Below are 27,533 nucleotides of genomic sequence, written 5' to 3'. Positions count from 1 at the left end.
GCAAGCTACGCCACTACATGCTGTCCTTTACCACTTGCATCATCGCTCAGACTGACTTGGTCAAGTACATGTTGTCGCGGCCTATTCTGAGAGGCCGCATTGGCAAATGGGTATTGGCTTTATCTGAATTCTCGCTTCAGTACGTGCCACAAAAGGCAGTAAAGGGACAGGCTATCGCAGATTTCCTGGCACATCACCCTACCTTGGACATCCCCGTAGTGAAAGAGTTAGAGATAGCAGCTGTAACCATAACTCGGCCAGATTTAGCGCGCATCCCAGAATACGCTATTCGGTATCAAGCCACAGTCTCCTTGCAGCCCTGGATACTGTACTTTGATGGTTCAAGAACGGAAACGTTAGCAGGGGCAGGGATTGTCCTGGAGAATCCCGCGGGCGATCGTTTTTCTTATTCTTTCCAGTTGGAGTTCAAATGTACAAACAATCAAGCAGAGTATGAGGCCCTGATCATTGGCCTAGAGGTTCTGCTAGAGTTGGGAGTCAGGGACGTTCAGGTACACGGTGACTCTTTGCTTATAATCAATCAGCTCCAAGGAAAGTATAAGTGTGAAAGCCTTTTGCTTATACCCTATTTGCATCGCGCCATTGAGCTTCTGGATCAATTCGATGAGGCGGACTTGGAGCACATACCCCGCGAGCGCAACTTTGCGGCCAATGAGCTCGCTCAATTGGCTACAGGCATTACATTGAAGTATGGCGTTCGCGAGCGCATCCTGAAGGTCGAGCGCCGCACACTGCCTTCGTGGCTCGCATGGCCTGATCCACCGGATGATCCAGTAGTCGCGGTTATCGAGCCTATTGACGTCGATTGGCGCATACCGCTGATTGACTACCTCAAGAACCCAGACCCTACAGCAGACAGGAAGACTCGTTTTCTCTCCTTGAATTATTTCCTCAGAGGTGACGAGCTGCGACGACGTGGGGAAGATGGCGTAGACTTTCGCTGTGTCTATGGCCGCGAAGCCAAGAGGTTGATGCGCGAAGCGCACACAGGAGTATGTGGAGCCCATCAAGCAGGCCCCAAGATGCGCTGGCTTATCAGACGACATGGGTATTATTGGCCCAGCATTTTGAAGGATTGTATCGCGTTCGCGAAAGGTTGCCAAGACTGTCAGGCGCATGGTCCAGTGCAGCACATTCCCAATATTCCCATGCAACCTATTATTAAACCTTGGCCTGCCAGAGGCTGGGCGTTGGACTTGATTGGGATGATTCACCCTCATTCCTCGCTCCAGCATAAGTTCATCATTGTAGCCACTGATTTCTTCACGAAGTGGGTTGAGGCTGAACCTTTGAAGGAAGCTTCCGGCGCTACCATTCGCCAGTTTATTTTTCAGAATATTATTTGCAGGTTCGGCATTCCGGAAGTGTTGGTCTCAGACAGGGGGGCAGCATTTATGGGCGGCGAGGTAGAGAAACTGGTCACGGACTTGGGCATCCAGTTCGTCCACAGCACACCTTATTATGCCCAATCCAATGGTCAAGCAGAGGCCAGTAACAAGATCATTATCACCTTGCTCAAGAAGATGCTTGTTGAAAACCCTAGACAGTGGCACAATACGTTGTATGAGACCTTATGGGCTTATCGTACCTCCAAGAGAAATCCCACTGCTACGACCCCCTATGCGCTAATGTTCGGTCATGATGCCATCTTACCGTTGGAAATCAACGTCCAGTCTCTGCGCGTCCAAGATCAGCACCATTTGATCGGGGAAGATTATGTTCAGGCGATGTGGCAAGAACACGAGGATCTCAGCGAGCAACGCTTGGTAGCTTTGGACAACTTAGTTTTGGAAAAGCAGAGGATTGCTCGCTCCTATGATAAGAGGACACGTGGCCGTAGTTACAAAGAGGGTGATTTGGTTTGGAAGGCTGTTTTTCCTTTTGGCGAGAAGTTGACCGGTCGCGGTAAATGGACTCCGCGATGGGAAGGACCCTTCGTTGTTCATCGCATTCTGGAGCGCGGGGCCTTTCACCTCAAAGATTTAGATGGCGACCTCCACCGCAATCCCATTAACGGGCGTTTCCTGAAGAAATACTACCCTAGTGTTTGGGAGTTTGACGATCCACCGGATCAACCTTCTTCTCAGACAGGGGGGCAACCTTAGTCTCCCCAGGTTCGCTTCATCCATATTCAGGCCTTTCCTGTGGCCTTAGTATCCTGTACTTGCTTCACCTACGCATACTAGGGGGGCAACACTCTATACATTCAGGCCTTATTTGAGGCTTTTCGTTCAAAAAATTTTCAATAATTTTCAATTTCAATGTTTCTTTTCTTTGACATTATGGTGTTAAGAATGCATGTAATGGCCTATACCTGAGGCCTTATTTTATACTTTGATTTGCAAAAAGTGTTAAAAACTTTCATTCATAAAGTGGCTTTGCGGCCAAAAGCAGTACAAAGTGCAAATCAAAATAATTACATTTGCGGTTTACAAGGCCAGAAGTGGCTTAGAGTAAAAACCATAAAGTTACAGATCTACTGAGAGTTTCTGGATCTTGTGGCAGCAAAGGGGCTGTGCTCGGGCATTCCTACTCTCCCTCTCTTCACCCACATGCCTCCTCTGCTCTGAGTTGCAGCCGCTACCGTCTGTACCGGACCAAAAGGAAGGAAATAATCCATCGCAACCTTTTTGGTTGGATTACCCTCCGGGATGGAGATGGTCTTCACAGAGAAGCGCGACTCACAACCACATCTACCTCCAGGGGAAAATAATAAGTCACGTAGTCAGACCCTGGAGGCAGGCGACGGAGCAAGAACAGGCGACCCATATTGGTCTTCCGCCCTTCTTCCTCCTGCTCCACGCGGGCAATCTGAGAGAGGAGACCCCTCAGAATCAGGTTCCGCCGCGGAGGGAGCACCACATGTTCTTCAGTCTAAATGAAGCCGGTGGGTTTCACCGTGACTTCCAGAGACCAAAGACATGAGGTTGGACCTGAGCTTAGGCCATAAGACCTACCCAGGTATTGAGGTTAAGCCATAAGGCCTAGGAATTCGAGGCTAAGGCTAATATCGTGAGGAGAAGATCGTAGAAACTGGAGGAAGAGAAGTAGAGATTTTGTGGCTATCTCTGGGAAACCCATATTCGTTTGTGTATATCTTCTCCCCGGAGTGCAGGTATTTATAGTGCCAGTCTCAGTGGCCTCAACCATACGATGGGCAGTTGTGATATTCTCACTGTGATCAATGAGCGTATCAACAAGGTTAAATGCGAAGATCTCGGAAATGAAGGTAATTGAAAGCGCGTGGAAAGTGGGGGCAGTCTCCAAGGAGGTAACCGCTCCGTTTCGAGATTATCTTTTCAATCTTTTCAAACGGTTTTAGAGCAATAAAGGCAACTTAAAGCGTTGAACCGTTTGAGAGAATAAGTTATTATTTGGGCCAAGCAAAGTGGGCTAAATAGTAAGTTAATAATAATAATAATATTGTTCATACAAAATATGGGCCTAATTCTAGGGGCCCAAAAGTCTTCGGCCTGCATGGGTCAGGCGAAGGAAGAGTTCGTTCAAACGAAAACTGGCGTCCGCAGCAGCTTGTGCGGCTTGTTGGGCTGCCACGCGTGCCTGAGCCAGTTCCTGGGATAGCGTCTCGAGAGCGGCGAGGGGTTGTTCCAACTGAGGCTCTGCATGAACGAGCATAGCAGTAACATCGGTTAACCGGGCTTGAAAGGCCTGAATTTGGGACCTCAAGTGGTTCCTCTCAAGCGTCAGGTCCCTGATGAGGTTAGCTTGGTCACCCAAGTAGTCACGCGCGGTCTCCGTTTGCTGAGTAAGGTTCTGATAATGCATTTCGGTCTGCCTGGCCTGCGCATTCGCGACTGCCGGCTCGTTGAGCCCTTGTGGAAGACCCTGCAACAGTTGATCGATTTCCTGGAATTGTTCCTCAGTGATGGCTCCCTCGCGGAGGAGCACCTTCAAGTATTCTAAGACCCTCACAGGCGCACCAGGAATCAAGATATCAGGGCCCAGGAAGCGGCGAAGGCCTTCTCTGACTTCATCTACGACCCCAGGGGGGGTCACTTCAAGTACACGAGCTAACCTTTCCAAAGTAGAGGGAGTAGGAGGCTCAGCGACAGGGGCCTCAGGAGGTTCAGCGATAGGTACTTCTGGCACTGGTTCAGGTACCTCCGGCGCTGGTTCAGGAAGGTCTTCCAATTCTTCAGCTTCAGCGACTTGGGGGGCAGGGGGAGGAAGTTCCTGATCAACCACGTTAGGAACAGGCTCAGCAGCTTCTGCTTCTACTGCTCCGATTACATCGTCCCCAGTCGTTCCAACGACGTTTGGAACCTGGAAGAAGACATTATCAGAATACTTGAACCAGGAAATAATGATGAAATAGTTGGTTAGGGGGAATACCTCTTCGATTGGGGGCTCATACACAATGATCGCGAGCATTGTCTCTGGGTTAGCTTCGCTGGGAACAGGAATTGAGTCAGGCGCTATCTGTTCCAGGACAGGAACGTCGCTTGGTTCCTCGCGAGGTGCGTCCAGTAGCAGTACTCTATTTTCAGCCTCCGGCGAGCTGTCATCTATGATCTGCAATGGTATCGAGGCCAATTGTGCATTATCTACAGCGCCCGCAGGAGGTGGAGAGTGGTTCACAACAGTTGGCGCTGGAGCTTGGGAAGCGGATGTGCCTTCACCAACAGTTGAAGATCCTTCTTCAGCATGTCTCGAGGACCTGTGGCGAACCTGCAAACGAGGATTGTTACAGAGTCGCACAGAATGAAAAGAAATTTCTAACAAGTGCTTAGTGTGCTTGTGCCTTACCAGTCGGTCAGCGATTGGTTCATCTTCTGCCCACAGGTCAGTTCGAGGATCAGAACGACCGCGCTTCCGAGCCGAGAGAGCAGCGATCTGTTAGAGGCAGGGGATTAGGTATGACTCGTAAAGGAAGCATGACTTGTACAAACAGAGGGCTCTTACCGTTTGCATGTCATCATCATCAGAGGAGGATTCTTTGTCCTCAGGCTCTATCATTACTGCCTTTTGCTTCCCAGACTGGCCAGCGGCTTGGGAAGCGTTGGTTGCGCGACTGCCAGAAAGTGGCGCGCTCCCCTGGAAAAGCAAAGTTTGAATTTAAAGGGGGAGGGATAAAAGAACAAAAGGGACAAAACATGAGTCAAGATTAGTTACCTCTTGAAGGGGTTCGCGGATTACGATACCAGCTTGGGCCTGACGTGGGGCTCGCGCGGGTCGCGGAGCTGGTTCAGCAGCAGGAGGAGGAGCTTGTGCAGCGTTTTCAGGGATGCGAGCAAGTTGATCAACGTCGGCGGCGTAGGGATATCGCAGTTCCCCGAAGATGGCAGCGAATACCTCATCGTGCTGTTGCCGCCAGCAGTTAACAGAGACTTCTGCCCACCATGCATCATATCCTTCCTCAGTCGCGTCCACAGAGTCAATCTCTTTGGCCCAGTCAGGAAGATCAACCAGCGCGAGCGTGCTTTGTGCTGGCGGAGGCCCAGAAAGGGGCCCAATTCTACGCCAAGAAGTGTTGTAGTTCCAAGCATCATATAGAGGGAATGGCACTAATTGGACAAGACCAAGTTGACGAGCGAAATGGTTGGGAGCGTAGAGCTCATAACTGAGTTCGTCAGCGGCAATCCTGATGTCGGAACAGGAGATCGAGCGGCAAAAAGCCAAGCGCGCGCGATCACTGTAGCGAGAGGCGCCAGGGAGGAATCCATGTTCAAGCGGAGCTGGGAATCTTCTACTCAGCACTAAGTCGCAGTACGGCATCTCGTGCAGTAAGTACAAGTATGTGAAGCACTCAAAATAAGGAGGGGATGTGTACCTTTCGCCGCGACTGAGCCTGTCACGCCCCGAATTTTGAATAATAAATTCAAATCCGAAACATGAATTAAACCGGCTAATCAAATAAACGTTCTGAATTTTTTTCTCAATATAACCTCACCACACGGTACACAAACTCCAAATCTCGAAACCTCGAGTTCATTATTACAATTCACTCTCACAAGCAATATTGTAAAGCTCTAAATGAGCATAATACACCTCACAAAGTAATTTAGATCGACACAATTGCAGCTACTCTACGCAGCTCGATCTCCATCCTGATTCTCCTGTCCTGTAGGATTACCCGCTACACAATTTGAATAGTGTACCGGGAGTTGCAACAACACAAAACCCGGTAAGCTTTTGACAGCTAGTATGAGTAAACAAGAAAGAACTGTTGATTTATTAAATTACAAGACCACCACAAACCCACGTTACTTTCTCACTCTCATATATATATATATAGACACTTATGAGTTACTCTCAATTTAGCTCATAAGATTTCCCAACATTTAACAGACAGACCCATATATATATATAGACACTTATGAGTTACTCTCAATTTAGCTCATAAGATTTCCCAACATTTAACAGACAGACTCATATATATATATAGACCCTTATGAGTTACTCTCAATTTCCCTCATAAGGTTACCACATATATATAGACACTTATGAGTTACTCTCAAATTCACTCATAAGGTCACTCCACATTTGACAGACAGACTAGAGCTCTAACTGAACGTAACCACTCGTCCGGCCACAGACGTGATTATGATTTAATACTATTAATAACCACCAGCCCGGTACGAGAGCGTGATTCACTAATAGATGCCATGGTCACCTCGTGACCTAGTGATCTCCACAGATCACAACAATTTATTGTTCCTCAACAATAAAACTCAACACCTCTCACAATATATTGTTTCTCAACAATAAACTCAATACCTCTCACAATATATTGTTTCTCAACAATAAACTCAATACCTCTCACAATATATTGTTTCTCAACAATAACTCAACACAACTCCAACAATACATATTATTTCACGTAATAATATATATACAGACATTCACACAGGAATGTCTAGTAACACCAACAATAGTTCATATGATTGCAACAAAATAAAGCAATTAATTGTATTGGGTTCGTAATATGAACCACGTGAGGTTTACTCACCTCGATATTCCCGCTGCGTCTTCAATTCAACACAATACACACCGAAATCTTTCACCCAAGGGAGACCGTCAATCACCTAATCACACATGACCTTATTTTAGCCAATAACTCAAAAACATACTCAAACGACAATCCAACGGTCGGATCGAAATTAAATGATGATCCAACGGTCGGATCCTCACGGATCGCCTTTAGGATCACCCTCCAAAAATCATCACGAAGATCCAACGGTCGGATCTTCCTGAATCGTCCTTACTAACATCTTCACAAATTTATACAAAAATCCGACGGACGGATTCTTACGAATCGCCTCCCAAATCACCGTTTTGCATTTATACGAAGATCCAACGGTCGGATCTTCACCCATGACCACACAAAGCCACTGGGGCAGTCATAAGATCATCATATCAAAACTACAAGTCCATCTGACGGTCCTAACTTCACATATCACAAATCTAACGATCGAAATCGATCGAAACTTAAAAATTCATAACTTCATCATACGATATCCAAAAATTGCGCATTATATATCGAAATGATCGTATTGAAATATAGAATCTAAAAATGTATAGAAACCATATTTTTGTCCCCCGGAGGTGGCCGGAAAAGGCCGCCGGAGTTAGTGGCAGAGCCGCCGCCGACCACCGCCAATGGTGTCGGGGCCTGGCTGCTCTTCTTCCTCTCATCATGCTTAACAACTTTCATAACTAGCACGAAGTCTGAAAATGACCGGAAGGGGTCGAAAATTACCTTGAACAGTATGAAGGTGGCCGGAATTTTCCAGAAACCGGCGAGAAACTGCAGAAAACGGCGAGCTCCAATTCGACGTAAAAACGTCAATTTAAGGCTTCGATTCCTTCTTAAGAGTTGTTAAGAAACTAAAGAAGAACTCACTGGTTCAAGAATCACAGAAAAATATGGTCTGTAGCTCGAGATATACCGATCGAAAGCTTCGGTGGTCGGAAAAATTCCAGAATTTTGCAGAATCCGGCAAGGCTCGATTTCGACGTCAAAACTTCAATTTCAGGCCTCGATTCCTTCTAGAGAGTTGTTAATAACATCAAGGGGAACCCACTGGAAAAAGAATCAATCAAAACGATGCACTACAGCTCGAGATATACCGATCGAAAGATTTTCGTTTCGGATTGAAAACTTACCGAGCTCCGACGAACGTGAAACCGGTCACTCTAGGTGCAATCCTCCTAGTATGATGATCATCAGGTTGAGGGGAGTTCATGGAGCCAAGGATCGGAAGTTTTGGTGGCCGGAGCTAGGAGAAAACCGGCGTTGACCAAAATCGAGCTTAAATCGGAACCGGGCCGCCGCCGCCGCTAGGGGCCGTGCCGCCGTGCAAGGTTGCCACAGACAGGTGCGCAAGGACCATACGAAACCAATGGAAGAATTTTGGTGAGGATCGGTGGCCGGAGGAGGAAGATATGGCTTGGAGAAGGAAAGGTGCGATTTCCGGTCGGGGGAACGAAGCTGCAGCTCGATTTCCATTTTTGGAAGTTTCTGAAATTATTTTCGGAAATTTCCGAAAATGGAAGATTTATACTAAATTGGAACTTTTTCAAAAAAATCATAACTAATTTATACGAACTCCGATTTTTGCGTTCCACATATGCACGCGATCGTATCGACGAGCTCTACAACTTTCATTAAGGAAGTCTTCCCAAATTCCGTATGTATAAAAAGTCGATTTTCACGTGCCCCTAAATAACGTACGTTTTCAAAATAACATCGTTCGAACTAATTCCACAACTTCTCCGAGCCTCGTACTCGCTCCCACTATTGTGAAATCATTTCTAAAAATCCACGGAAATTAATTTGGATTTTTCGGGGTATTACAGAGCCATCGACCCAAGAGTTGGTCAGTAGGCGGAAGTAATGGGATGTCGTCGCGACGAAAGTATGGAAAGTAAATTTGAATCCAGAAGTCAAGGATCCAAAAGGGGCCAGAAATGCTAGTCTCAAAGGGATGCATTGTGGCTTGATACAAAGTACGGTAGAGGGCACCTAATACTGGTTGTCCTAGTCCCACACGGTGGCCGTTGTAGAGGGCCGTCGCCAGAGAAGTCCAGGCACCAGTGGGCTTACAGGAGGAAGTGCAGAAAATAAATTTACAGAGCCAGTACTCCAAGAATGCAATCCCGCCAGTCGCATTGTGCTCCTGGCGGTAATAGGCCAGCCACCGCGGATAGGAGCTGCTATGGGCACCGCGACCATGTTGGGCCATGGTGGAGGTGAAAGTATCAGAGTCGAATTGGCCATGCAGATAGGGTTCACCATCAATGGGTAGGCCAGTGATGGTGAGAATGTCCAGTAGAGTGACACTCATTTGGCCAAATCGAAAATCAAAGGTGTTGGTAGCAGTGTTCCAGAAACAAAGAAAGGCAGCGAGTGGCGAACGATTGCCACCGCGCGGAAGACGAAAACAAAGATCGATAGTATGGGTGATACCTGCTGCGTTCCAGCGGGCTAGATCTCGAGCGCGTGCTTCCCGGTACCAAGAAAGCTCTTCCGCACTGATGGAGGATGGCCAATGCCCTATTTTTGATCGATGGTTAGGGGCACTCCAACTGGTAAAATCCCCAGGAGTCCTTCGGAGGACGGGGATGGGGCGACGAACAGGTAGACCATAAAAGGCGACGGCGTCGGCCGGGAAAGCATCTCGCGGCGTTGGGCCCAGTCCGGCATGTTGGTTCGAAAGTCGGAGGAGCAGAGGTCTTTGGATGGTGGTCTGGAGAATCAGGCTGGCTCCAATCCCAGTTCCCCAAGAGCGTGCAGCCTGGTCATTCAGTTCTTCTTCTTGGTCGATAACCATTTTTTTTCGGGGGAGCCATTTCTGGGTTTCTGTGAGAAGGATGTGTGCAAAAGAGGGTTTCTGGGTTTAGGAGACTAAAAGAGTTTCTGATGTGACAGGTCTGAAGTGGCTGCGGATTTAAATAAGAGATTTTGTGAGGGAAATGATGCGACAGAAAGGCGTTTTCGCAAGCGAAAGGACGCGACCCTCATTAATGATATCGTTTCAAGCGTTGAACGCGTCGTTTTAGTCCCCTTCAATCAGTTACACTTTCATGGGCCTGATTTCGAGGCCTGGGGGGCAATGTTTGAGCCCAAAAATAATTTTGGCAATATCCTTCAGTGGATCTAGCACAGCGGGCCGATACCTGCGGCCCAAAAATAAACATACTTGGTTTTGGGTTACAACTCCGCCTATTCCGGAATCCATGAGGAGAGCAAAGTCCTATTGGAATCAAGTAATAGAGATTGACTAGGAAACTCCAGTCAATAATCCTTCTACGACAAGGAGCGGTCGAAACCCTAGGTATATATACCAGGTTTCGAGGACAGATTAAGGACCTCTCTCTCATATCAATCAATCCTAGCGATTACAAAGCCTCCCCAGAGCAAACCTTCAACCTTGTTGAAACCCGGTGACCGTGCGCCAGTCCCAGTCTCCCAGCGAGCCGACTGTCAGCATCACCAGACCAACCCGGCGACCGTACTTCCAGTCCCAGTCTCCCAGCGAGCGGACTGCGAGCGCAACCGCCACCGTTACTACCAGCGAAGCAAGGGTAACGCCCTCGCAACCCAGCGAAGCTAAAGTCACGCTTTAGCGCAACCCGTGCTTCTCCCAACTTCCCAGTGATTGCTCTGCTTAGTCTACAACACTAAGTATCGATTCGGTGAACGCAAGAGACCACAACCAAAGTCCTTATCCGTAAGGCAAAAGTCCTTATCCGTAAGGCTAGAGAAGAACCCTGTGACGAGGTTGGTGCTCTCCTCGTCCACAGCGCTTGAAGAAGAAGTCAGGTCAAGGGACTACCCCAACGACTGCACCCCGCGGTGCTGGCACGCCTGCGCAATCACTCGCTCAAAAGAGACAGTTTGCAAGCCAACTGGTTTTGGAGCCAAACAAAAATATTAAGTTGTCGAATCATTAAGTTATCTTACGAGATGAACCAAATGAAATTTGTTAAAAAAAAGTTGCTAGCATATCTCTACGACTCTACCTAAATACGCAAAAGCATGCAAATGCAAAGTAACCAAGAAAATAATTACTTGTAGATGATCGAGTTATCCAAGAGTCTTTTCAAGCTTGCGGTCATGATAGGGAGGACGATGATGGTGCACCATAGCTCACCGCAGAAGGCCAAGGATTAGGAACAATCCAGAAGGGTAGTAGATCATCAATCGTCCACTTACTGAATTGGTAAGATGGCATTGGCTTGACGACATTATCTTTTAAGTTGTATATTCCAAGATCATGATCCCCATAATTATGTTCATCATCAAGATAGTATTTCAAACGCATGTCAAAGTAATTATCATTTGTAAAGTAAATTGAGTTTTCTTGGCATTCAGGAAAGTCGCTGGTAGACACCAACACTGAATGATTATTACCCAAAAACAAAGCTCGATCATGCAAAGATTCCACTTTCTCCCACTCTTTGCTACTGGAACTCAACCTACAGAATATGAAAGTGCAAGGTTCTATAGGGACATTTACAGATATGGAAGTGCAGGGTACTACTATAGGGACAAGTAGCTTTGCCTTCATGATCAACCCAATGCTTAATTATATTCCTCCTCGTTCCCCAATATAAATCGCTGAACAAACAAAAGGCAACCTGATGACTCCACCAAAGAATTCTGGACAGAAAATTTCGGACAGGAAAATCTTTTATCTCCGACTGGTCTACAAAAGGCTGAAATCTTTTGTTGGAAAAGATTTCGTCAAGTCCCAAACTCCAACTGAACCGTCGCGTGCCAATGCATATAAATGGTCATTATTATGGAACATAATATCACGGTAGTATTCTTTTGACTCATCTCCTATGTCGGTCCATGTGTTGTCCCCATGCTTCCAAAATGCAAGTCTTCCTTTCTTGCTGTGCAAATCACAACAGCAAAGTTCTTGTTACAGGACGGGTTAGAAGAAGTGACAGCTTTACCAATAATATAATCCTTAAGTACACCCTTGCAAGTGGTTCTATTGGAGAAGCCGGGTTGAATTTTTCTTTCGGTAAAGTAAGAAGTCCAAATCAATGCGAGTTCAATCCTATCTCCAGAGAACGGATTAAAAAGATGAGGTTTTCCTCTCCTCTCCATAATTACTAGCCACCCATGCGAGGAACCAATGCACCAAGCCACCGAGCATCCTCAAAATCTCCGAAAACGTTTCGAGAGTGTAAGGCTTGTTCTCTGCGAGGTTGAAGAAGCGGCGAGTATGAAGATTCTTCTCATCGCTGCTAGGAATCATGAGTAACGGAGTTTGATGCATGACGTTGTAACATGGGGAAGAGATGTAAGATTTGGCTGCTCACTGAACCAAGAAGTGCAAACATACGGCTTTAAAGCGTATGACGTCCACCAAACCAAGCTCTGTCGTGATGAACCCTAATAGTTCAGTTTGGAGCTCAGACCAATTTGGTGGTGGTCTTCGCTTTTTGGTGCAATCGACATCCATTATTGAACCTTAATTGTTGATGACACGAATGGCAAGTTTACATACAGTTCAAGATGAGAAGAGAAGAGATCCAAGTCTCGAAGACTCGAACTATAAACCAGCCCACTAAATTTTTACTTTTAAGGCTCAAAATTTTTACCGTAGTAAAAGTAATTGCACCTACCTGAAAAGCCCCATTGGTACAAAAGTTATAAAAAGAAAAACTTTCTCGATCATGCTTCATCCACTAGGGTTTGGATTCTTGTCCCTTACAAGTCAAGATCAATAGAGGTATAATATGTTTTCAAGTCTAACAAACTTGTCACATTAAACGTGACAAATCTCGATAAACACAAGATGATAACAAGATTTGAACCTAGTGAGACATATGTGCAATCTGAAATTTACCAACATAAACAAAATAACACGCAAATATGGCACGACTTGTTATTTATTCTGCATAATACTCAATGTGCAAAGTAACCCCATAGTATGTTCTATTTTTATTAGTACGTGTTGCAATAGGGACAGAGTAGTGTGAGAAATTTTGAGCCTTTTTAGGGTTTAGGGTGGTTTGGAACCCAGTCAAGCTGGTATACTCATCCCCACGCCTATATTATTATTTATTTCATTACGTTGCATGTGGGGGGACATAACACCTGTACCCCTAGTGCTCCTATTAACATTACAAGAATCTTGATAGAGATCCTGTAAGAAAGCAGGCGCCTTCTCTAAATTATAACATGACCTAAACTAGCAAAGTGAGCCAATCTATCCGCCACACTATTTGCTTATCTATAGATTTGTCGAATTACAATAGCATCAAATTAACTCACTTAAATATTCATTGCAATCATCTGTAATCCGACTAACCTCAGAGTAATCCACTCCTTGAGAAATTTTGGGCTTTTTTAGATAAGCAAAATATTACGCAACTCGCATAGTATGGCACTAATCTGATAACCTGTGTGATAAGTGAATCTAAATCAATTGGGTGAAATTGATATTTAATCTTCCTGCTATTAATTAGAGAGCTTGCCTCTCATTTGCATATTTTGTGAAGGACTTCACATGTAACCATCATCCTCGGCATCATGTCATTCAATCTTGGCTTAGTACTCGATCAAGTTGTTGGTAATTTCTAACCTTGATTTTTTAACATTAATGCCACTCGACACCAATTAATATATCCAGTAGCATATATAATAACATACCTTGCGGGAATGCAAAAGCTAGACACAATTAGTGATTTGGTACACAGTCCATACAAGCCTCGATCAACATTTGATTTAGCCGAATTTGACCCTAAACATTTGATCATATAATTTCCGACTTCGACACTAATCGTACACAATTCCATGAAAAATTGGTTTTTAACCTTCAATACCCTTACACATATAGTATGATAGTATACAAACATTTCATAGCCTTTTGAATTGATTTTAGCGACAAGTAACATAGTCTATTAGTTTGGGCGAAAGAGGTCATAGAGCACACCAATGGACCTGTCTGAAGCTCTGTTAGAGCAAGCTGCGTACGTGACTGCTGGTAAAAAAGAAAAAAGGTTCAAGACCAGAGGAATAATTCACTTTGGAAAATCTCTTTTCACAAAACATAGAGGCTTTTGAAGAAAATGGATGTCTAGCTAGGGTGCTACTGGAAATCAGTCAGTGAAATGCTCGAGGGAAAGCAAAGGCCACTATATTACCATGTTAAGCCGGACCAAAACTAACTTGAGAATATTCAAAATGCCGATGCATGGGAGAGTTGTGCTTCTTCATGCGGTTGCACAAAGAGGATAATAATCAAGAGGAAGCCCCCACTATATTCACCTTAGGTGAGGCTTCTAGACTGGAGCTTGTAAGACCGGTGGAGGTAGCGTAGGTGGAGGTAGCGTTAGTGCTCCCTCATGCCGATCACCATATCAAAGGCATGCACCCTCTGAAACCAAAATTAGAAGAATTAAAACGAAAATTAAAGAGGTCCTAAAACCAAATAACCGAAAGAATACAGAATAGTCAATTCCCAAAAATTCTTCAAATGGGTCAACCATATAGCAAGCCAAGTCCTATATACTTGGAGATAAAGCCATACAACAAACAATATATAACAGGTATAAAAGATGATGCTTCAAACCAAGAAAAAAGTAACTACAAAGTTTTAAGTTGCTACTAAGCTGAGAAATTCTGATCGGTCACTGAGAAAAGCCAAATTGCAAAGACTGACAGATAACAAGAAGAACTTACCGAAGCATCCTATTTACAGATGGAGATATCTCAACTCCGATCCATATAGTGATCTCGAAATACCAGATGGAGATATCTTAACTTGTGATCCTAGCTTAATAGATAGTCCATTTCTCAGGGCTTAAATCCAAGATAAAACGCATGATTTGCAAGAGAAAGAGAAGTTGCGGCAAACAATTGTTTCTGGAGATGGTGAGGTGTAGTGTGGGTCGCATGAGGATGAATGAAGATATATAAAAGACGAGAGGATGGGAAGGATTTTTGAAATGGAGAAGAAAGTTATTCAGTCAAAGCTACTTAATTAAAGCTGCTTGAAGATAAGGACCGGCCAGTATTGCAGAGTGTACAGAAGACCAGCAGGTTTGCAGGTTTCAACATGGTCAAGTCAACAACTACAGACAATTCCATCATCTCCTATTATATGAGTCGTGCCTTTAGGTTTTGAGGCATTTTATTTCTCTTGGTGAAATTAGGGTTGAGACTCCTATCTAGCTGTATATTGAATTCCTATTCATATTCATTAGGTTTGAGTCAAATAACATGGAATCATATTGTCACGCCCCGAATTTTGAATAATCAATTCAAATCCGAAACATGAATAATAACAAATTACAACTAACATCCTGAATTTTTTTCTCACAAACAACCACACTTCACAACTCTCAAATTTACAATAACCCAATTCCTCAAGTTATTTATTACAGCACACTCCCACCAAATCAAATTGTAAGGCTCAAATGAGCTTAACTCGCCTCACTATTACAATTGCTGTAAAACTATAATCATTGCTCTAACCGCACGATCACCGTCCTGGTTCTCCTGTCCTGTAAGATTACCCGCTACACAATTTGAATAGTGTACCGGGAGTTGCAACAACACAAAACCCGGTAAGCTTTTTACAGCCAGTATGAGTAAACAAGAAAGAACTATTGATTTATTAAATTACAATTCAAGTAAAATTCAACAGTATTACGTCTGCAAAGAGACATCAAACCACTCATGGAAAACCACAAGGAATACATTTTCACAATCCTCAAATCACAATACACCACACTGGTCCTGCAAACACCCAACCCACATAACACCACTCTGGTCCATCCCAATAACACGTTAGAGCTCTAACTGCCTCGTTACCTCTGACACCTTGGCCTAGGGTCAAGCAACGGCAAAAATACTTCGGTTAACACTATAACCGTCGCGCTTTGGACATCCCCATCCTCAGCACCATATACTTCGGTTAATAATAAACCGTCGCGCTTTGGACATCCCCGTCCTCAGCACACAACTTCGGTTAATAATAAACCGTCGCACCTTGGACATCCCCGTCCTCAGCACACAAACACTCCGGTTATCCTTAACCGTCGAACTTCGGACACCTCATCCTCAGAACCTTACATTCTCTAACTCTATACATCCTCCAATGTAAATCATGAATATTAACAAGAACTCATCAATCATGTTCATCACATATAAATATGGTAAGTCACATGTCAATTCATAATAATTTAATCATCCCAATTTCCACACTCTTCAATGTCACACCATTCACATATAATCACGTAAATATATATATATACGTAATTATCCGCTCAGGGATAATCACTAATATCAACTGTAGTTCACATGCAATAAAACCGAGAAATTCATTTGTATCGTAAAAATCATTTTACTTACCCATGGACCGTAGTTGATCAAGTCCATATGATTTTAAAACAAATATTTATTCCATAAATATTTTCACGCAATTACGACAAAATAAGGTAATTAAATTTATTCGGTTCGTAATATGAACCACGTGAGGTTTACTCACCTCTAAATTCCCGCTGCGTCTTCTTAACAGCTCAAAATACAATTTCACGAATCGTCCGCCAAATCAAACTGTCGATCACCTAATCAAACATGACCTTAACTTAGCCAATAACTCAAAAACATAATCAAACGACAATCCAACGGTCGGATTGAAATTAAATGATGATCCAACGGTCGGATCCTCACGGATCGCCTTCCTAATCACTGTTTTGCATTTATACGAAGATCCAACGGTCGGATCTTCGCCCATGACCACACAAAGCCACTGGGACAGTCATAAGATCATCATATCAAAACTACAAGTCCATCTGACGGTCCTAACTTCACAGATCACAAATCTAACGATCGAAATCGATCTAAACTTAAAAATTCATAACTTAATCATACGATATCCAAAAATTGCGTATAATATATCGAAATGATCGTATTGAAATATAGAATCTGAAAATGTACAGAAACCATATTTTTGATCCCCGGAGGTGGCCGGAAAGGGCCGCCGGAGTTAGTGGCAGAGCCGCCGCCGACCACCACCAATGGTGTCGGGGCCGGGCTGCTCTTCTTCCTCTCATCATGCTTAACAACTTTCATAACTAACACGAAGTCTGAAAATGACCAGAAGGGGTCGAAAATTACCTTGAACAGTATGAAGGTGGCCGGAATGTTCCAGAAACCGGCGAGAAACTGCAGAAAACGGCGAGTTCCAGTTCGACGTAAAAACGTCAATTTAAGGCTTCGATTCTTTCTGAAGAGTTGTTAAGAAACTCAAGAAGAACTCACTGGTTCAAGAATCACAGAAAAATATGGTCTGTAGCTCGAGATATACCGATCGAAAGCTTCGGTGGTCGGAAAAATTCCAGAATTTTGCAGAATCCGGCAAGGCTCGATTTCGACGTCAAAGCTTCAATTTCAGGCCTCGATGCCTTCTAGAGAGTTGTTAATAACATCAAGGGGAACCCACTGGAAAAAGAATCAATCAAAACGATGCACTACAGCTCGAGATATACCGATCGAAAGATTTTCGTTTCGGATTGAAAACTTACCGAGCTCCGACGAACGTGAAACCGGTCACTCCAGGTGCGATCCTTCTAGTATGATGATCAGCAGGTTGAGGCGAGTTCATAGAGCTAAGGATCGAAAGTTTTGGTGGCCGGAGCTAGGAGAAAACCGGCGTTGACTAAAATCGAACTCAAATCGGACCGGGCTTGCCGCCGCCGCTACAGGCCGCGCCACCGTGCAAGGCTGCCACAGACAGGTGCGCAAGGACCATACGAAGCCAATGGAAGAAGTTTGGTGAGGATCGGTGGCCGGAGGAGGAAGAAATAGCCGGAAGAAAATCGAAGGCGATTTCCGGTCGGGGGAGGGGCTGCAGCTCAATTTCCATTTTTGGAAGTTTCTGAAATTATTTTCGGAAATTTCCGAAAATGGAAGATTTATACTAAATTGGAAACTTTTTCAAAAAATCATAACTAATTCATACGAACTCCGATTTTTGCGTTCTACATATGCACGCGATCGTATCGACGAGCTCTACAACTTTCATGAAGGGAGTTTTCCCAAATTCCATACATATAAAAAGTCGATTTTCGCGTGCCCCTAAATAACGTACGTTTTCGAAAATTAATCGTTCGAACTAATTCCACAACTTCTCCGAGCCTCGTACTCGCTCCCACTATTGTGAAATCATTTCTAAAAATCCACGGAAATTAATTTGGATTTTTTTCGGGGTATTACAATCTACCCTCCTTAAAGAAATTTCGTCCCGAAATTTGAGCGTAAGTCAATCCCTCTTGATTAAGGTTGACCTAACCATAGAATCTCCATCTTTTCCAAATCTGTAGTAATCTACAAAGCCTCAGCCCTTTGTATAAAAATACATTTCTATGGCCACTAAATCCTTTCATCACAAACGTAAACTCACACAACAACTGTTCAACAACACTCCACATCAAATACACAAAATCGTCACATGGATCATCTCATAGATCCTCACATAGATCTTCACATAGATCATCACTCTGTACTGGCATACAAGCACAGTAAACACTCCCACAAAGTGTTTCGCTACTCAATTAGCATCACGGTAAATCTCCATAGTAAAACTTAAGCATGCACCACTCTTCACAACCATAGAGATGCATCACACAAAACAAATCATCCCCAAAAGCACGCCAATAAATTATGTCACCCAGTGATGATGACTTGGGCTTGCTCAATCCTTGGGCTAAGCACTAGGGCTAGCAGTTTGGGCCAAAGAAACTGAACCAACTGCTATTCGAATCGGCCCAAACCAATTTGGGCTGAAAACTCGGCCCACCAACCTTCGGCTCGACTCGGCTACAGTATGAAGCTTTACATACTGTCATGTATACTGTACTGTCCGTATATACATCCGTATTCCGAGCATATACACGATCCAAAAAAAGAAAATTTTTTTGTAGGAGGCAAGGTTCGAACCTCAGACCTCTTGTTCAAGAACTTCGCTCTCAACCACTCGAGCACAAGCTGCTCTCATTGTTATCCATACAAATCCTTTTATTTAAACCAAACTGTTTCAACAATCCGGCCCAAAATTACTCCAAAACTATTTCAGAAATCCAGCCCATCGGGCCTCCACCCACAACTACAGTAAGGGCATTGATCCGAGACAAGCCTTGCACGGTCCACCTGCCACGACTTATCTTTTCCGTGCTTTACGGAAATCAGATTCACTTTCGGCTAAAGCTTGCCTGGCACAGCACCTCGAGATTCGTTCGGTTCCCTCACGCGCCCTCCACGCGTCAACAACTTTTCCGTGTTTTAGGGCGACTTTAATCCAACGCGTAGTTTGAATCTCTGAGATTGTCCATCCCACGGTGGAGATTTGTACGCCTTGTTCCTTAAATAGGTGTATTCTGGGGAAGAGACTGTTCACACAAAAGAAAAGAAAATTTCCCCAGAGTTTTAGCCATTCTCTCTCAATTCTCTTCTTCCATCCGATAACTCAAATCTCTTCTTCCATCTGATAAACTCAAATCCCCAACACCATTTCATCAACTTCGATCCTTCTAACAGCAATCTCTCTTAAACACTCATCATCACCGTTCTTCAATTCTCTCCTTCTCTTTCCTCATGGTTCGAACCAAGGTTACCTCTCACATGGGCGTCAATCAACGCCGCATTCTCTCTCTAGAAGAAGAAGGTCGTCAAGCGGCCACTCGCGCTGGCCTCACTCGTCCTGGGGACCATCGTCCTATACGTGAGCGTAGCCGCAGTCCCCCTCCTCTGCCTCGTCGCTCTCCCAGACTGCATCCTAGCGAGTCCCCTTCCTCCTCGGTTGCTCGGGCTTCTCGACCTGTGGCCACCCTGGAAAGCTTGTCTGACTCAATTGATGCTCTGCGTTCCTCTCTCCGTGATGGTATTACGGTGACGGATTGGCGAGTCACATGCATGATCGATTACATCTCTGACCTGAACTCTTCTTTGATCAGCTGTCAGACCGCCATGAACAAGCTTGCTCAGGAGGTCAATAACATGCAAGGTCATCCTCCTGGGTTTCCTTGCAAGGACGTTGCTGCGTCACTCCATAAGGACCCTCCTCCTGAGGCTGAAACCAGCAAGAGGGCTGCCACTCGCCCGCGCACCGCTCCTCATGTTCCTTGGGAAGCTCTTGACTCAACCAGTTGTGACTCAACTAGTAGTGACTCGCACGGCAGTGAAGAGGTCGATGATCAAGTCACCAAACTCAGGGAGGAGATTGCTGAGCTTTCCCAATCAAAGGGGAAGAAGTAAAAACAATTCATCATTTAATTATTGTATTTCTTTTTCTGCATTTTTACTTTCGTTGGACAATAACTTTATTTTGCTTCTGGTTTGTAATAAGACTGAATGAATGTGGTAGTCTTTTCTTTAAAACAAACCAACAACGACACCAAGGGTCGAACCTTGGTCACTCCTTGCTCTTTCAAAACCTTCGCCAACTCTGCTGCACGCCTCTTTCATAATGATATATCACAAACAATCAATCAAAACCTAACAATCAATTAAGTCACACAGAAGTCTAGCTAGCATCATCTGAGTCAAACCAAACACAAAACAATTTCGTCGCTAGAGTCAGGGATTAATAAAGCTAAACACTTCCTATTCAAAAACATCTATAGAGCGCCAAACTTAACACCTCTTACACTCGTGATCTTTAGAACTAGAACACTAACATATCCTTAGTACCAAATCTCATCATGGTCATGCTTCACCTTAAAGATGAGATATAACTATATTCTTCTTCTTCTCCGCGTTCGTACGTCATGTCTTAGTAGGTATCCCTAATCTCGATCCATGGAGAAGTACTAGCTCTAACGAATCTCCACTCAAGTAAACTCTCACCTTGAACTTCAACTCCTTAAGTTTAGTTGGTGTCATCCAATAAGGCGCCATTAATATGGGTATCAAACCTAGTATCACCTCGATAACAAACTCCACTACCCTCCTTAGAGGTAACATAAGTATTTCCATATTTACATCACTAAGCTCGAAAACCACAACAATCTCTTCCCTAACCGCAACACTACTCACAAGCTCCACATAAGTCAAGAATCCTATTCAATGGCTAACACCCTAACCAAAACAAGTTCTATTAAATGGTTACGTCATGCTAAAGGGAAGTATCCAGCCCCAGCTGAGACTTTATGGTCAACTCTTTGCATCCATTTATCTCCTAAACCAATATAGTCTTGAGAATTTTGTCTCATAATCTCTCACACTCCTATCATCTTGAGTTCGTGAAATCAATTCTCCTTCCAACTACTCCTAGATTCTCAATCTCTTTCACGACTTCAAACCGAGAATAACATCCATCACATCAACTACAGGTGGAACAGGCAACTCAACCTCTGAAGCCTCCACCTCATCATCAACTGTCTACATATAAGGATCCTGTCCCTACACAAAACCCTATCACGATATCAATGGATCGTCTAATCCCTGCTTACAGGTGTCCTACCACTTTAGAATACAATCAAGATAAGGTCTAGCTTTATCTAGCCCCCAAAAAATTCTTTATCACACAAACTACCACTAAAGCACTACAAGCACTGCCACAAAGGCTGCCATATGCACAATTCTTCTATAGACATCAGGAAAAACCCATACTTTTACTCATAACGTTTCCTTCTAAAAGCTCATCACGTAGTGTATATAGAATCACCACACAACCTTCTTAGTCTACACTAAGAATTCAATCTCACACAAAGTCAGCATAGTTGCCTCAGAGTCACTTAAAACACATCACCCATGCCAATTACCAAAACCCCACTAAGACATCTCGTTACAAAACAAGATATCTATTATTTGACATGTACATCTCATCCAAAAACATATGTACGTCCAACTTAAGAATACAAACTTTCTATCCATTAATACTCGTATCCACACTAGGTACGTGCATAGGTCCACATCATGCCTTCAACCAAACACTTCAACATCCAAAAGAAACTCATTTCCATAAACAATCCTCACCGACTCATCAGAGTTAAATCCGGAGGTTTCCATTCCTCGAAGATTGCAACTCACGGAAGCAAAACTTATTCTAAAACGAACCTACCAGGCCATTCTACCGTCCTACGGACTTACACACTGTCTAGACCCCATACTAAGACATACCCAATGATTATACCAGTACCGAAGAGTATATGATGGGGATCCGCTGCAGACGGGCCATCACTCGGGGAGTACTGATTATCACCAAATATGCACCTTACGCTCTGATACCAAACTGTCACGCCCCGAATTTTGAATAATCAATTCAAATCCGAAACATGAATAATAACAAATTACAACTAACATCCTGAATTTTTTTCTCACAAACAACCACACTTCACAACTCTCAAATTTACAATAACCCAATTCCTCAAGTTATTTATTACAGCACACTCCCACCAAATCAAATTGTAAGGCTCAAATGAGCTTAACTCGCCTCACTATTACAATTGCTGTAAAACTATAATCATTGCTCTAACCGCACGATCACCGTCCTGGTTCTCCTGTCCTGTAAGATTACCCGCTACACAATTTGAATAGTGTACCGGGAGTTGCAACAACACAAAACCCGGTAAGCTTTTTACAGCCAGTATGAGTAAACAAGAAAGAACTATTGATTTATTAAATTACAATTCAAGTAAAATTCAACAGTATTACGTCTGCAAAGAGACATCAAACCACTCATGGAAAACCACAAGGAATACATTTTCACAATCCTCAAATCACAATACACCACACTGGTCCTGCAAACACCCAACCCACATAACACCACTCTGGTCCATCCCAATAACACGTTAGAGCTCTAACTGCCTCGTTACCTCTGACACCTTGGCCTAGGGTCAAGCAACGGCAAAAATACTTCGGTTAACACTATAACCGTCGCGCTTTGGACATCCCCATCCTCAGCACCATATACTTCGGTTAATAATAAACCGTCGCGCTTTGGACATCCCCGTCCTCAGCACACAACTTCGGTTAATAATAAACCGTCGCACCTTGGACATCCCCGTCCTCAGCACACAAACACTCCGGTTATCCTTAACCGTCGAACTTCGGACACCTCATCCTCAGAACCTTACATTCTCTAACTCTATACATCCTCCAATGTAAATCATGAATATTAACAAGAACTCATCAATCATGTTCATCACATATAAATATGGTAAGTCACATGTCAATTCATAATAATTTAATCATCCCAATTTCCACACTCTTCAATGTCACACCATTCACATATAATCACGTAAATATATATATATACGTAATTATCCGCTCAGGGATAATCACTAATATCAACTGTAGTTCACATGCAATAAAACCGAGAAATTCATTTGTATCGTAAAAATCATTTTACTTACCCATGGACCGTAGTTGATCAAGTCCATATGATTTTAAAACAAATATTTATTCCATAAATATTTTCACGCAATTACGACAAAATAAGGTAATTAAATTTATTCGGTTCGTAATATGAACCACGTGAGGTTTACTCACCTCTAAATTCCCGCTGCGTCTTCTTAACAGCTCAAAATACAATTTCACGAATCGTCCGCCAAATCAAACTGTCGATCACCTAATCAAACATGACCTTAACTTAGCCAATAACTCAAAAACATAATCAAACGACAATCCAACGGTCGGATTGAAATTAAATGATGATCCAACGGTCGGATCCTCACGGATCGCCTTCCTAATCACTGTTTTGCATTTATACGAAGATCCAACGGTCGGATCTTCGCCCATGACCACACAAAGCCACTGGGACAGTCATAAGATCATCATATCAAAACTACAAGTCCATCTGACGGTCCTAACTTCACAGATCACAAATCTAACGATCGAAATCGATCTAAACTTAAAAATTCATAACTTAATCATACGATATCCAAAAATTGCGTATAATATATCGAAATGATCGTATTGAAATATAGAATCTGAAAATGTACAGAAACCATATTTTTGATCCCCGGAGGTGGCCGGAAAGGGCCGCCGGAGTTAGTGGCAGAGCCGCCGCCGACCACCACCAATGGTGTCGGGGCCGGGCTGCTCTTCTTCCTCTCATCATGCTTAACAACTTTCATAACTAACACGAAGTCTGAAAATGACCAGAAGGGGTCGAAAATTACCTTGAACAGTATGAAGGTGGCCGGAATGTTCCAGAAACCGGCGAGAAACTGCAGAAAACGGCGAGTTCCAGTTCGACGTAAAAACGTCAATTTAAGGCTTCGATTCTTTCTGAAGAGTTGTTAAGAAACTCAAGAAGAACTCACTGGTTCAAGAATCACAGAAAAATATGGTCTGTAGCTCGAGATATACCGATCGAAAGCTTCGGTGGTCGGAAAAATTCCAGAATTTTGCAGAATCCGGCAAGGCTCGATTTCGACGTCAAAGCTTCAATTTCAGGCCTCGATGCCTTCTAGAGAGTTGTTAATAACATCAAGGGGAACCCACTGGAAAAAGAATCAATCAAAACGATGCACTACAGCTCGAGATATACCGATCGAAAGATTTTCGTTTCGGATTGAAAACTTACCGAGCTCCGACGAACGTGAAACCGGTCACTCCAGGTGCGATCCTTCTAGTATGATGATCAGCAGGTTGAGGCGAGTTCATAGAGCTAAGGATCGAAAGTTTTGGTGGCCGGAGCTAGGAGAAAACCGGCGTTGACTAAAATCGAACTCAAATCGGACCGGGCTTGCCGCCGCCGCTACAGGCCGCGCCACCGTGCAAGGCTGCCACAGACAGGTGCGCAAGGACCATACGAAGCCAATGGAAGAAGTTTGGTGAGGATCGGTGGCCGGAGGAGGAAGAAATAGCCGGAAGAAAATCGAAGGCGATTTCCGGTCGGGGGAGGGGCTGCAGCTCAATTTCCATTTTTGGAAGTTTCTGAAATTATTTTCGGAAATTTCCGAAAATGGAAGATTTATACTAAATTGGAAACTTTTTCAAAAAATCATAACTAATTCATACGAACTCCGATTTTTGCGTTCTACATATGCACGCGATCGTATCGACGAGCTCTACAACTTTCATGAAGGGAGTTTTCCCAAATTCCATACATATAAAAAGTCGATTTTCGCGTGCCCCTAAATAACGTACGTTTTCGAAAATTAATCGTTCGAACTAATTCCACAACTTCTCCGAGCCTCGTACTCGCTCCCACTATTGTGAAATCATTTCTAAAAATCCACGGAAATTAATTTGGATTTTTTTCGGGGTATTACACATATAAACTTAATTACGTTGTTATGTAATAATGAGCTTAAAATGTCAATTTTTGGAAGGCTTGAAGAGGTATTTACAGAGGAACATGTTGATTGAGAGATACTCTTGTTCTTGTGAGTGTCCCCCGCACTACACTAAATGTAGTTTCATTATTTATTTTATGCTCTTTATAGTTAGGAATCTGCTGATTCGGAAACTTTGTTAATTATAAAACAACGTTTATGCACAATCTTAGACCAACAGTTTTTTTTTTTGAAAAGGGGTTTGGAACCCAGTCAAGCTGGGAGGCTCATCCCCACGCCCATATTATTATTTAAAATAGATTGACGCATCGGGGGGGGGGGGGGGGGGGACGTAATACCTGTACCCCGAGCATTTGTAGAAGCTTTACAAAAGTCTTCATAGAGGACATCCTGTAAGTAATCAGGAGCCTCCCCTAAATATAGATCAGTAACCTGACCTAAGCTAGCAAAGTGGGCAAGTCTATCCGCCACACTATTTGCTTCTCTAAAGATATGTCGAATTACAATAGCATCAAAAGCATGTACATAATCTTTGCAATCATCGATAATTCGACTAACCTCTGAGTTGTCCTCTCCTTGGAAATTCATAGCATTTACTAAAACCGACGAGTCACTCTCAACTTCGATCTCTCGCCATCCTTGGTGTATAGCTAGGAGTAAAGCTGCCCTACAGGCCTCAACTTCACATTGAAATGCAGAACCTGCATTTGGTAGAAGCCTGGACCATGTGGCATGAACTTTACCACTGGAATCCCGCACAACAACACCAATGCCACCTCGGTCCCCATCTCGCTGGAATGACCCGTCAATATTCAACTTGAGCCTGCCTCTGGGAGGGAAGACCCACTTTGTTTTCTCCCTTCTCCTAGGCTGCCTTGCTTCCTTAATTGGATGTAGACGTTGGTATTCCAAAAGAAGTTGGTTTGACCATGCAGAAGCATGCATGGGATTAAATGTGCTCCCATTCCATACCATTTGATTCCTTTCTACCCATATGGTCCACAGAGACATGAAAAAGGTACACACCTGTTGCATGGGAAGTACGTCCACCATATCTAAGATCCATGCACGAAGAGAAGCTGATTGATGATTCCTTGCTCGCAGACCAAGTGCACCGAATAGCCAAAAGCATGCTACCACATTACAGTCTTTGAATAAATGTAAATCAGTTTCTACCTCACATTTGCACAGAACACATACCAACTCTGGAAGTTGGACTCTTTTTTTACTCAACGCTTCTTTGGTAGGTATAATTCCACACACTAACAGCCAAATAAAAGAACGTACCTTAGGTTGGACATGTACCTTCCAGAGCTTCTTCCAGAACGCCATCAAGACTGGTTGTCCCGCCGAGGTAGATGCTTGAAAAACAGGAGAGGACAGTCTTCTAGTGACATGATATCCGCTCTTGACACTATAAATCCCACGCTTGTCATAATGCCAAACAATCCGATCAGGAGGGTTTCGCACACTTAGCGGTATCTTAACAATCAACGCAACTTCATCAGGAGAAAATAACTCCTCAAGCATCTCCACAATCCACTCATTAGACTCTTGATGACCATACCATTGATTAATTTTTGCAATTGTGATCTTTGAGAGATTATTTGTAGAACGAAGGAGTCAAATTATGAAGTCATCTTCCGAGATGATTCGTGAATTGGAAAAAGTTGCTAGCATGAATGATTGAATGATTTCTCCAAAAACAGAGCCCATCATGCAAATATTCTGGTGGCGTAACTCACTCTCTATAATTGTAGGAATTGTAGTATAATTAGAATTGTATAGTTAAGGAGAATATTATGTATTTAAGGAGGAAAATATCACAGTGTAATTAGTTTCCTATTAGGATTGTGTATACTTTCTATATGTACTCCATCTTTGGAGAATTTTTTTTTTTAATTTGTATTGATATTCTCCATCTTTGGAGAATATCAATACATCAGAAATTCTCAAACTTTCTCTTTGCCTTTGTTTTGTTTGACTTGATATCAGAGCAGAGATTCTTTGGACTCTGTCTCATTTGTTTCCGCTGCAAATTTGTCTTTGTACTTCTTGAGAGTTTGTCCTTTAATTGTATTTGTCCTCTTTTCCTTTCGCCCTAAAACCCTAAAATTTCCATACCTCACCGTCAGCCTCTCCTCCCTTTGTGTTTGTTGAAATTTGCTGGTTGAAGAAGGAAAAATGGAATGAGAATTGACGTACCCTTAATTCATTGTTCAATGAAGAAGGAAACAAAGGCTCCTCTTCTACTCCTCGTGATGTCGTTGTTGTTC

At 43.6% G+C, this 27,533-nt stretch overlaps 1 protein-coding gene and 3 long non-coding RNA genes across 4 annotated transcripts; all 4 read right to left on the bottom strand.

The window, feature by feature from the left end:
- Positions 1 to 5,900: 5,900 nt before the first annotated feature.
- On the bottom strand, positions 5,901 to 8,426 carry LOC133712876 (uncharacterized). The gene is made up of 3 exons (XR_009847643.1): positions 8,149 to 8,426; positions 7,742 to 8,065; positions 5,901 to 7,067 (listed from the first exon to the last, which is right to left on the bottom strand). It is a non-coding gene; the product is annotated as an uncharacterized LOC133712876 (long non-coding RNA).
- Positions 8,427 to 15,284: 6,858 nt separating this feature from the next.
- Positions 15,285 to 18,106, bottom strand: LOC133713112 (uncharacterized). Its single transcript, XR_009847787.1, has 3 exons — positions 17,132 to 18,106; positions 16,500 to 16,578; positions 15,285 to 15,528 (listed from the first exon to the last, which is right to left on the bottom strand). It is a non-coding gene; the product is annotated as an uncharacterized LOC133713112 (long non-coding RNA).
- A 4,148-nt stretch (positions 18,107 to 22,254) lies between these two features.
- Positions 22,255 to 25,109, bottom strand: LOC133713107 (uncharacterized). The gene is made up of 3 exons (XR_009847785.1): positions 24,136 to 25,109; positions 23,504 to 23,582; positions 22,255 to 22,532 (listed from the first exon to the last, which is right to left on the bottom strand). It is a non-coding gene; the product is annotated as an uncharacterized LOC133713107 (long non-coding RNA).
- A 298-nt stretch (positions 25,110 to 25,407) lies between these two features.
- On the bottom strand, positions 25,408 to 26,232 carry LOC133711783 (uncharacterized). The gene is made up of 2 exons (XM_062137875.1): positions 25,596 to 26,232; positions 25,408 to 25,430 (listed from the first exon to the last, which is right to left on the bottom strand). Exons 1-2 carry the CDS (start codon positions 26,230 to 26,232, stop codon positions 25,408 to 25,410), a joined length of 660 nt encoding a protein of 219 aa, XP_061993859.1.
- Between the last annotated feature and the right edge of the window lie 1,301 nt (positions 26,233 to 27,533).

This window comes from Rosa rugosa, chromosome 5 (genome assembly GCF_958449725.1).
Source record: "Rosa rugosa chromosome 5, drRosRugo1.1, whole genome shotgun sequence".
Taxonomy (NCBI): domain Eukaryota; kingdom Viridiplantae; phylum Streptophyta; class Magnoliopsida; order Rosales; family Rosaceae; genus Rosa; species Rosa rugosa.
Note: the sequence above shows the minus strand (reverse complement) of the source record. Positions and strands in the feature narration are given on the sequence as shown.

What these genes read in the sequence shown, in the direction of transcription:
- LOC133711783 (XM_062137875.1), bottom strand. Translation starts at nt 26,232, where the DNA reads ATGGTATGGAATGGGAGCACATTTAATCCCATGCATGCTTCTGCATGG. An exon ending in TACAAATGCTCGGGGTACAG is followed by an intron (nt 25,431 to 25,595) that starts GTATTACGTCCC and finishes TAATTAACAAAG; the next exon opens with TTTCCGAATCAGCAGATTCC.